At 49.9% G+C, this 11,336-nt stretch overlaps 1 protein-coding gene across 2 annotated transcripts in view; it reads left to right on the plus strand.

Moving 5' to 3' along the window:
- The window catches only part of Chid1 (chitinase domain containing 1), a 37,592-nt gene extending 26,256 nt beyond the window's left edge, over nt 1–11,336 (plus strand). For both annotated transcript variants that reach the window (XM_028870415.2, XM_028870423.2), the window contains exons 11-13: nt 10,646–10,726; nt 10,890–10,932; nt 11,151–11,336. In XM_028870415.2, coding sequence (XP_028726248.1) covers nt 10,646–10,726; nt 10,890–10,932; nt 11,151–11,249 — 223 coding nt within the window. In that variant the 3' untranslated portion in view covers nt 11,250–11,336. The remainder of the gene's footprint in view (nt 1–10,645; nt 10,727–10,889; nt 10,933–11,150) is intronic.

Genomic DNA, 11,336 nt, shown 5'->3' on the forward strand with positions numbered 1-11,336 from the left:
TCAGTGCTCTTAACCTCTGAGCCATCTTTCCAGCCCCACTATTAGCATTCTTACAAATCTGGGCCAGTCTTTGTTCTAGGGTCAGCTAGTTGGTTAGAACCCTAACTAGGCTGGGCATTGGTGGCGCACACCTTTAATCCCAGTACTCGGGAGGCAGAGCTAGGCAGATCTCTGTGAGTTCAAGGCCAGCCTGGTCTACAGAGTGAGAGATCCAGGACAGGCACCAAAACTACACAGAGAAAACCTGTCTCGAAAACCAAAAAAAAAAAAAAAAAAAAAAAAAAGAACCCTAACTAGGCACGATGGTGCATATCTTTAATTCTTTAATTCTAATACCTGGAAGGCTGAGGCAGGTGGATTTCTGTGAGTTTTGGAACAGCTTGGTCTATGTAGCAAGTTCCAGTCCAGCCAGGGATATGTACTGAGACCCTATTTCAAACAAAAGGAAGCCATTTAAACTAACCACTTTCCAAGTGGTTTTCCATGGAGAATCATGTCCAGGAACTGAGATTTGGTTGTCACTGCCCACTGGGTGCAGCTTTCTGAGAGTTTCTGTAGGACATTCTGTTTAGGATGCAGTGCACATCACCAAGGGCAGATGAACAGAAGCCAGGCTACCTGCCTTGTGCCGAGTGCTGATGTACTACCCAGTCTCTGCTTCAAGGTTTCTCTCCATCTTAGCCCTGGACAAGGCCAGAGCTGACTTGGTTGGCCTGTAGCAGAGCTTGCAGGGAGTGGAAAGCTGGAACACTTCTGCGGCCCCTGGTTGTTTGTATTTTGTAGCAGTACACTCCTCAAAGCTGAGACCACCTCTCATCCAACCACTCTTCCATTGGTCTCTCCATGGTAGGCATTATTAGGGGGGCCATGCTCCAAAGTCATGGATGGGGGTTCTGTCTTCCCTACACATCTGTACTCTGCTGTCGCCACACAACTGGTCCCAGCATCAGGGGTTCATCACAGACTTGAGTTCTCCTGGCCCATAGTGCTGGTCTTGCTTTGTGTCATGAGCCTAGGTCTAATCGCAGACAAGGTAGAGTACAGTTGCTGACTGAGAAGGACCCTGCACATGGCACATGGGGCAGACAGGGTGGGAAGCTGGTCAAGGCCTTGGTGGCCGGCCACCTGCTGTTTTCCAGTAAAATGTTGAAACACCTTTCACAGCTATGGCCTGTGCCTGAAGATGTGTGTGACAAGAACTAGACATGATCGCCACACAGATGAAGACTACTACTGCTCCACTTGGGAGCACACATATCTACACAGACTGTTCTTAGCCTCCTGGCCCATCAGATTTGCCTAGCTAGGGAAGGAAGGAAGGTACTACCTCTCATTCCTTATCTTGCTGATGGTTCCTGTGAGACAAGCTGAAGGACATGGGCCTACCCAAGGGAAACACTTAGGCAAAGACAGTGATTTCCCGGGGCTAGGCCTGGCCAGCTGATTGCTTTTGCCAGCCTGCTTGTGCAGAAAGATGCTGCCTGCCCAGCCTCACCCTGTCAGGGCTGCAGTCTAGATGCCCACTCAGCAGGGCCACTTCCCCCAGACTGGAATAAATAACCAGTCAGACTTCCTCACACAGCCATCCTCATGGCTGCAGAGCCAGCCGCAGCACTGACCGCACAGCTGACTCCTGCCTCAGGGGTCCTTCTCAAGGAGCCTCAGCCCTCACCTTGGTTCTGGTCTGTGGGGCTGGTCTGCAGGGAGAGAAACCTAGGAGGACAGAGCAAGAGTGCCCCACAGGCCCTGCTGCCTACAGGTAGTTTTATGCTTGGTGACTGCTAGACTCTTTTCTTGGGAGACCTCTGGCTCAGAACAGCTCCTGCTACTCAATTGTTGCCAGGCTTTCAGATCCACAAAATGCCCTTCCTGATCTCACCTCACCCCCAGTGACATCTGACCCCTTTCTGCAAACAAGCTGTCTATGCTTATTCCTTACCTCACCCCTTAGAGCCTTTCCCTTTACACGCCCATGGTCATGCCTCAACTGTGTGCTGTCCACTCTTGACTCAGAATTAGCTTTCTAGGAGCGCAGGGTGAGATGGGCTCCCTATTTGGGGGTGTCCTGTGGGGTCTTCTCCTTCCAGTGCCTGAATCTGGGGTAATCACCCTTATTTCTGGAAATGCAGTGCTTTCAGCTCAGCCTTCCCTCACCTTCTGCCTTCACCTTCTGCTGTTGGCACTAAGGCACCAAGTTTCTGTTTTACTGATGTCACTGTCAACTGCAGTTGGACCTGAGTCTCAGGTAGAGCAAATTGCTGCTCCCAGCCCATACACACTCTGTTTGCTGCCAGGTGATATTGTTCATAGGGTCCCCTCCCAGGCCACGACGTTCCAAAGTGAAGAGCTCTCATCCTTTCGTCCTGTGTGTCTCCTCCCCCTGGGATGTGTGCAAGGCAAGGTGGCAAGACAGGATGAATCCAGTACTGTGGCTCTTCTTTTCCCTGCTGCCAAAATTCACAGAAACTATGTGTTCTCCTCCTCATCTCCTTCTTCTTGTTCTTGTTTTCTTTTGTTTTGGAGGTAGTCACACTCTGTAGCCCAGGCTGGCTTCAGTCTCATGACAATCCTCATGAGTCAAGCCTTTAAGCTAGCTCCAGTTCCCAGATCTTACGCTTTCTACTTAGTTTGTTCTCCCAAACTGCAAGCATCATCTGACAACCCATGCTGGGGTGAAGGATTCCTTTGCCTCAAGGTCCCCAGGCCGTGACATGGGCACCCTGGCTTTAAGTGGCTTTCACTGACCAAATTTAGACCTCAGGCATGAACCCCTCTGCCAGGACACGTAGCAGATCAGGCTAGTCAGTGGTTCTTGTCTCCATAGAATGGACAGTACTTTATGGGGTCCCCATACCACAGACATGAGAAGCCCCCAGAGGAGACTGTGTATCTGCTGAGTAGCCTGTGGAGATCTGCCTTGAGGTGTGAGAGACCTTTAAACCTATGGAGCCATGAGTGTCTGACTCAAGGTGTTGCTGCTCACAGGGCAGGTTTAGGGGTGGCTCTGCCATCGGCCATCTCCTCCCAGGAGATCTGGTGCTGGGAAGGGGAGGGTCTCATCAGTGCCCTACCCATGGCAGGCCTGGGGCTGGCTTCAGAGCCCTGTGGGAAGCCAAGGGAGTTCCAAGGAAGAGCCTCTCTATATACAACTTGAGCCCAGAACTGGTCCTGGGTAGGAGCAGCCAGGTCTGCTGTGTACAAGGTATCTTCACGCCTGGGTCTCAGTGAGTGCACTCAGCAGCCCACAGGCCTGCACTTGTCCTGGTCTCAGTGAGGGAGCACCAGTTCCAGCTGCAGCACTTTCTCATGTCAGAGCCCGCTTGGTTAGGCTTTGGCCACAGGTGGACACAGTTAACCAGAGGTCGCAGCACAGCAGGCAGGTCTTCTGCCATCTGCACCTGTTGCCTTTACTCAGCGTTAGTCTTCACACTCTGAAGGTTGTACCCCACTGAGCATCTCAGCTTTGCTTCTGGGGCTGCTCCAAACCTGCCCTTTCCGGCTACCCCACCAGTGGCAGCAACCACTTGACACTGTCAGCCTCATTCTTCCTTCTGACTAGGGCCCAACTCGGCCTGCTGCCCGCCCACCAGATTTCCTTAGACTAGTGTGTGGGGTTAAGGGAACGTCAGACAGGGCCTCTACAAGGGTTTTCACTGACGTTTTTCCCAAAGCAGAATTTCTTACAGGTTGACGGCAAGAGAATCGTGGGGCCATGGGTCAGTCTCTTTCCTGTTGTGGTCCAACCCCTCTGGTGGAGTTGAACCCAGATAAGAGAGGTAGCTGTGAGACAAACAGACCTGTCCCCTGCTGACAAGGCCCAGGCGCTGTCCTCTAGGCACCCAGGCCAGGGACAGCATCTAGGCCCTAGATTCTAGGGAAGGGTGTTAGGGGACATACTGGCTAAGCTCCAGCTGCTCCCCAAGAACACAGCTTAGCAGGATGGAGCCCCTTCATGTCAGTCACCACAAGCACCTCTACTAATGGCCCCATCAGGGCAGATGCTCACCTGGTGAGATGCGGGTGAGCTTCTTCAGTTCTTTAGGATTCAGTTGCCCTTTTTGTGAGAATCCAAGCAGGGTCTCAGGATGATTTGCCAGCCTACCTTAGCCTCCAGCACAGAGCCCCAGTCCTCTCCAAGTGAAACATGGTTCAGCCACCTAACCATCCGCTCCATCTGTGGATGGAGCCAAGGCCCTGAGACAGGGGTGATTGGCCACTTCCCTCAAGCCAGTGGCTGTGGTATGTTTGCCTCTACCAGCCAGGCAGACCATCTGTGCCCTGTGGTGGGATCTGCAGAGTAGTGCCCCTTTTTGATATGACCAGAGCCCCTAGTGAAACTTGGGAGTGGCCTGCTCGTTGCCTGTCTTTAGAGTTATGGCACCCCTCACAGTAGCAGAAACTGAGGTTCAGGGTACCTGTTCTGGTCCCTTCACTTGATGGACTCAGCATGACTGAGCTGATTATCACAGCCACTGCACACACACACACACACACACACACACACACACACACACACACACACACACACACACACACACGAGTTCTCACGCACTTACTGGACACCTCTCTTCCCTTCTACCCCGTGAAAGCCGAACTCACGTGGGCTGTGTCCCCTGGCTCCACCCTGCCTCCCGGCCGTAGAATCATCCTAGTGATGAGTTTACTTGGTGATGTGATGAATCAAGACCAGCTGGCCAGGAAGTGTGTGGGATCCTCCCAGCATGGGCTCTTGATGCTCCCAACATGGTGATGCTGTAATTATCCTGTGATACATTTGGAAGCCATCATGGTCCAGGCAGCCTGTCAAATGGAGCCAGCCTTGGTGCTAATGATTATCCCTCCCCTGTGATGCCAAGGCCAGTTCCATTATCAGCATATCTGATAACTTTGTGTACTGTGGTGAGAAGCTCCTAACTATGGCAAAGATAGAAACCAGATGAAGATGAGGCCTGGCAGCATGGTCCTCATTCCTACCCATCCTTCATATGCATCTCTCACCCTAGATGGCCCAAGAAAGAACCTGGGCTGCTTCCCTGAGTCCATCCTTGCTCAGCCCCAGCTGCCTTTGTGCATATCAACATGTCTAGAACATTCTAACCAAACCCACTTATACAGCCCTGCTTTTTGTTGTTATGAATTTATTTTGGGGATGGGAAAGCACACATATGCCACAGCACTTGTGTGGAGGTCAGAGAACAACATGCAGAAATTGGTTCTCTCCTTTCATTGTATGGGTTCTGGGGATCAAACTTGGGTCATCTGGCTTGGTGGCAAGTACCTTTACCCATGAGCCATTTCACTAGCCCTGTTTTGTTTCTTAATTTTTTAAATTTATTTTTATTTTATGTGCATTGGTATTTTTGCCTACATGTATATCTATGTAAGGGTATCAGATCTTGGAGTTATAGATAGTTGTGAGCTGCCTTGTGGGTGCTGAGAATTGAACCCAGGTCCTCTAGAACAGCAGTCAGTGCTCTTAACCACTGAGCCATCTCTCCAGCACCTAATAAAAGGAATTTTTATTTTGTTTTTACTTTTGATTATGTGTATCATGGTGGGAGGGTGTATATGAATACATGTGTCAGCGATATCAGATCCCCCTGGAGCTGGAGTTACAGATGGGTGTGACCCACCCAGTGTGGGTATTGGGGACTGTATTTGGGTCCTCTGCAAGAGCAGAGCACTGTGCATGCTTAACTGCTGAGCCACCATTCCAGCCCCTGTTGTTTTTTGTTTTTGTTTTTGTTGAGACAGGGTTTCTCTGTGTAGTCCTGGCTGCCCTAGAACTCACTCTGTAGATCAGGCTGGTCTTGAACTCAGAGATCCACCTGCCTCTGCATCCTAAATACTGGGATTAAAGGTGTGTGCCATCACCGCTGCTTCTAACTCTTCTTGTTTTTTTTTAAGTGAATTTTAAAAAGTTTTCTTAAATGTATGTATTTATATATTGAGCATTTCCCCCTCCTTGTCTTCATCCTCCTTTTCCTCACCTCTTCTGCCTGTTTTTAGTTTCTCATACCCTCTAGACAGTTTGACTTCTGCTTTTTTATGTGTATGTGGGTGTGTGTATGATTTTATATAGCTACATAAAATTTAGGAATCACAAATAAGAAAAAACATATGTTACTACTCTGAGATTGACTTAATTCACTAAAATAATTATCTCTGATTGCCTCCATTTTCCTGCAAATAATGTGACTTCATTCTTCTGTTTGACAGCTCTGGTTTTTAGGACACCTCTTGAGCAGATCCAAGAAAAAGGCTTTCTGTCACCTGCCAGTGAGTGTCAGCCTATGACACTGGCCTCGCTCAAAGCCTTTCTGGAGTTGGTCCTCAACTCAGGTGTCATGTGAGGAATACCCTAGGGAAATGATGGTACTCCCTCTGGACTGAGCTTGCAGGATTGGGCCCTAGGCAGGTCAGGGTAGTGGAAATGCCAGAACTTCTGTCATGTAGGGGTGACTCCAGCCTAGCTCTAAAAAATTTACTTTTGGGTTAAGAGCACTCACTGTTCTTCCAGAGGACCCTGGTTCAATTCCCAGCACCCACATAGCCATTTACAACTGTCTGTAGTTCCAGTTCCAGGGGATCTGACACTCTCACATAAACACACATGCAGGCAAAACACCAATGAACATAATAAAAATAAATAAATCGTAAGAAAAAGTCGAGTGGTGGGCATGTGGATCTCTTCAGTTTGAGGCTAGCCTAGTCTGCAGAGCTAGTTCCAGGACAGCCAAAGCTATACAAAGAAACCCTGTCTTAAAAAACAAAACAAAAAGATTTACTTATTTATATTTTAATTTTTTAAAAAAATTACTTTATGTGTGTGGGTGTTTTGCCTGCATGTGTAGCTGGGCACCACATGCATGCATGGTGCCCACAGAGGCCAGAAGAGAATCCTCTGGAGTTATGGACAGTTGTGAGTCACCCTATGGGTGCTAAGAATTGAACCCTGGTCCTCTGGAAGAACAGCCAGTGCTCATAACTGCCCAGCCATCTCTCCAGCCCCTATTTATTTATTCATATGTGTATGAGTGTCCTGCCTGCATGTATGCATGTGCACCATGTGTATGCCTGGTGCTCATAGACATAAGAAAAGAGGTGCAAAGCTCCTGGAACTAAAATTATGGACAGTTGTGAGCTACTATGTGGGTGCAAGGAACCAGTCTTGGGTCCTCTGCAAGAGCAGTAAGTGCTCTCAACTGCTGAGCCGTCTCTAGCCTGCCCCAACATAGCTCTTGTACTGACCTGGCAGTGTGCCTAGCTGTAGTCAGTTCTTCACTGAACTCTGGCTTTAGTGAGATGCCAGAGATCCATAAACAGATGAGCTAGAAAGGACCAGTGCAGCAGTCGTGTGGGGTGGAATCTTGGTCTGAGTTACCACTCTAGGCCCCACCATGGAGACTGAGGGTCCTGTTGTAGATTTGATCTGAGACTCTGAGCAGTTTTGTCTTCTGGTCCTGTCCGTTAATCACAATGGACTCATTAGGCTCTGGGCCAGGAAGGCCTGGGAACCTTTTTATCGCTGGAAACATGGAGGACATCCTCTGTCCCTGGTGTGCTGAGCTTCTGTGGGAAGTGTCTAGGTAGGTTTTCATACATGGTTTCCTCAGCATTCCTGACCCTTTCCTCTGAGGCTTTGTGTCATATCCTGTCCCACCACCCCCATTTCAAAGTGTGTAAATACTATATTCACAGAATTGCATAACTCCAATTCCAAAACATTTCATTGCACCCCAAAGAAGCCTTTTACCACTTAGTAGTCATGCCTCAATCTCCCCAGTTCCTGTTGACCTCTACCCTAGGTCATGTCCCTGAAGATTTGCCTGTTGTGTTACATGAAAATGGAATCATTCACTATGTGGTTGAGGCTTTTCTTAGCTTAGGGAAATGCCTAGTCCTTAATTTTCCTTCCTTGGAGTGGGTGTTGTGTCTCTTGAGCTGGCCCCAACCTAGACTCAAGTATCTTCCTGACTGCAGGCATTCTAGCTTCTTATGTCTTAAATATTTACTGTACCTTCCTGTAGACATCAAGTGATGCCCGTGACCAGCTCTCCATGCCATCCTCTGGGCGTATTTACCTTTTCTGTACCTCTCCCTCCTCTCACATAGGCTCCTTACCCCATTATTGACTGTTTCCTGTCATCCTGCTTGCTTATGCCTGATCTCAGAAAGGTGTGTGTAATCTTTGCTGTTGTACCTGGGAATCTGCCCTCAGATGGAGCTTCCTTCACATGGTGTTCCTCAGGAGTCACCTAAGCCCTAGAGGGCTCTAAGCCCAGGTCTTGGTTTCTGCTGTGCTTGGGAATTGGAGTATAGGTCTGAGTGTCTGTCCTGCACCCCACCCCCGGCATCTCTACCCATCCTATAGACATCTGCAGACTGACTTCTGGAACAAGGTTATCATGGGTGGGCCTAGAGAGGAGGCATAGGAAGGCACAGGAGGCCCTCAGCTATGGCTTCCTTCCTTGACAGGTTGGCAGCTACCCTTGGTTCCCAGAACAGTTGCATTGACTCTTCCTCACACCTTCACCTGACTCTCAATTCTTTGTCCTCAGAGCCTGCTTAGAGGAGCAGTTCCTGGGGTTCATGCTGAAGGGAGGACCTGGGGTTCATGCTGATGGGAGGAGACATAGGGTCCTTCTGCTCCCATAGGGCTGAGCATATGTACACATACTTACACACACATACACTAGCTGAGAAAGAGGGACCCAGTTCTCTAAAGTATACTGGCTGAGACTCAGGAGGCCTCAGGGCTTGTGAGTGTGGCCACAGAAGCAGGAGTAGCAGTGTATGTGGCCACAATCCCAAAGGCCCCCAGCCCTATGGCTTCTGCCACATGCCCTGCACATCTCAGGTTTTTCCAGAGAGTATTTCAGCTAACGGTGGGTGAAAAGCCACAAACTATGTTAGTACCTTCATTGGCATTTGAGTCAAGTAGCCGAGTAGTAATCGGTGATCTTCTTCAGGGAGCTGATCTCCACAAACCCTTTAATATTTCCTGGGTGCTGTCCCTCCTGAATAGTCACGTGCTTTTGGTAAGTTTCAGAAGAGACTGGTGAAGACCAGAAAGACATGGTGCTGCATAGAGAACAGGCTAAGCAAAATGTGTCCACACAGCCAGTGTGGTACACAGGCCTGTGATCTTAGCACTCAGCCTGGGCTACATAATGACACTATCTCCAAATATAAGTGCCCACAGAACCATAGTGCAGGTGGTTCTTGACACACTGTGTAGAGAAGACTGCAGCCACTCAGGTTATCAGGTTACTGCCATGGACATGAAGGGGGCACCTCAGTGTCCTGCATCAGCTCTCTGAGGAGTGGGTGCCACTGCCTCACCTTTCCCAGTACTACCCCACCTTCATTTGCTGTGTTCTGCATGCCACAGAGGAACCAGCTCAGCTCAGAGTTGGGGTGTTGTCTGAGGGCAAGAGTACAACCGTGCTTTCCCAAGCCTGGGAGGTAGAACTGTGACCACAAGTGTGCAGAGTTCAGCTTGGGCTGAGAGGTGTCTAGTTAGAGCTATTTGTTTCCTACTCACCCTACCTTGTTCCTTGTGTCTTACTTGGTGTCTAGGAGGTTCTAATGCCTGCAGAGTAGCTCCCATTCCATGTACCGTAAGGCCAAGGCCATTCTCCAGGGATCTCTGGAGCACTGCTGGACAAGATGACAGCTGTTCAAGTCTCCAGGATAACTTGATGCTGCTGGGGCTCTGCCCTGCCCAGCACTGCAGCCTCCTTTTGTCAGACGCCTAAGACAGCTGTAGCTCAGGTCTAGAAGGCAGCTCCTCTGCTACTCATCATCCCCTAACCCTCAATAATAGAGGCTTCCCTGACTCACAGGGCAGCGTGCTGGAGCCTCTGTTGCCCACTGTGCCTTTTCTCAGAGTGCAGGTTAATACCCTGAAGACCCTCCCACTTCAAGCCTCAGCAGCATGTATACTGTGACCACTCTCCTACAGCAGGTCTTGATTGTACCTGCTGGACCAGGGAGAGCTCTACCTGCAGACTCTCAGCTGCAGACAGAGGAGAATCTCTTAGGCCATCTATTAACACACTTGTGACCATGACCTATAGCTAGTAGGAACACTGCTCTTATCTCAGATGTGCATACCACGGATGGACTGTGTGCCCTGGGTCCTCCTGGCCCCAGCAGTTGAGAAAGGCAACAATACTGCAGCTCTGGAAATGAGGAAGCAATGTCCCCCTGGGGAAACGAAAAGACAGCCTGTAGAAGCCAATGTTTCCACCCACTGCCCTGGAGAAAGCACTGTCCTTTAATCCTTAGCCCACAGCCTGGTGGAGCAGCTGAAGTCTAGACACTGGATAGCTTGTTAACTGGGCTCTGGGCAGAGCAAGGTCAGAGCAGAGCATCAGGTGGTCTGAGTGCTGACTTCTCCTAGGAGGCTCACAAAAAGTGCAGTTTTGTAATACAGGACTTATGTGCAGTGGGACTTTGAGGTTTGACCACCCAAGTTTATTGGCTAAAAATAAAACTGAGTGCTGCTGGCTCTCTGTAAACCTTTAGGGACAATATATCCCTGACCCTTTCTGTGATAGCCACATCCACATAGAAGTTGGGGGTTGGGGTGGGCTAGGGTATGTGGCTAGCTCTCACACCCATAACCTAATCTCTCCAGGTACATACAGACGCTGAAGGACCACAGACCCCGAGTGGTATGGGACAGCCAGTCTGCGGAACACTTCTTTGAGTACAAGAAGTGAGTGACTTGTGGCCCACCATTTGTAGGCAGGAAGCCTTGTGGGGAGGACATTGATGAGGGAGCAATGGGAAGGGCTGGTGAACCTTAACCCTGGTAGGAGAGTGTAGTAGCCCTTGGGCCTCACCAGAGGGCAGGGTACATAGTCCCATTTCTCCTGCAGGAATCGCGGCGGGAGGCATGTTGTCTTCTACCCAACTCTGAAGGTATGTGCCATGTGCTTTGGCTGTCAATCATAATGCTGTGGTGGGGGTGACAGTTTGGGCCAGATGACAACCAGTACTTGCCATCTGCATTGGAGGTCTGTCCTGTGGTCTTGATTCCAGGCCACACACTGCCCCCATGTTTAGGAGAATTCTGGGTGCATTGTGGGGGCAGTGAGAAAGTGGGTGGAGCAGATGCCTACACCTCTGTCTGCCCACAGTCTCTGCAGGTGCGGCTGGAGCTAGCCAGGGAGCTGGGCGTCGGGGTCTCCATCTGGGAGCTGGGCCAAGGCCTGGATTACTTCTATGACCTGCTGTAGGCTGGACAGCAACGCCCGAGTGAATATGGACTTTTCTAAGCCATGGAGTGACTGGTGAAATATAGGCCTCTTCTCTGTTTTCTGTGA

Source organism: Peromyscus leucopus, chromosome 1 (assembly GCF_004664715.2).
Source record: "Peromyscus leucopus breed LL Stock chromosome 1, UCI_PerLeu_2.1, whole genome shotgun sequence".
Taxonomy (NCBI): Eukaryota; Metazoa; Chordata; class Mammalia; order Rodentia; family Cricetidae; genus Peromyscus; species Peromyscus leucopus.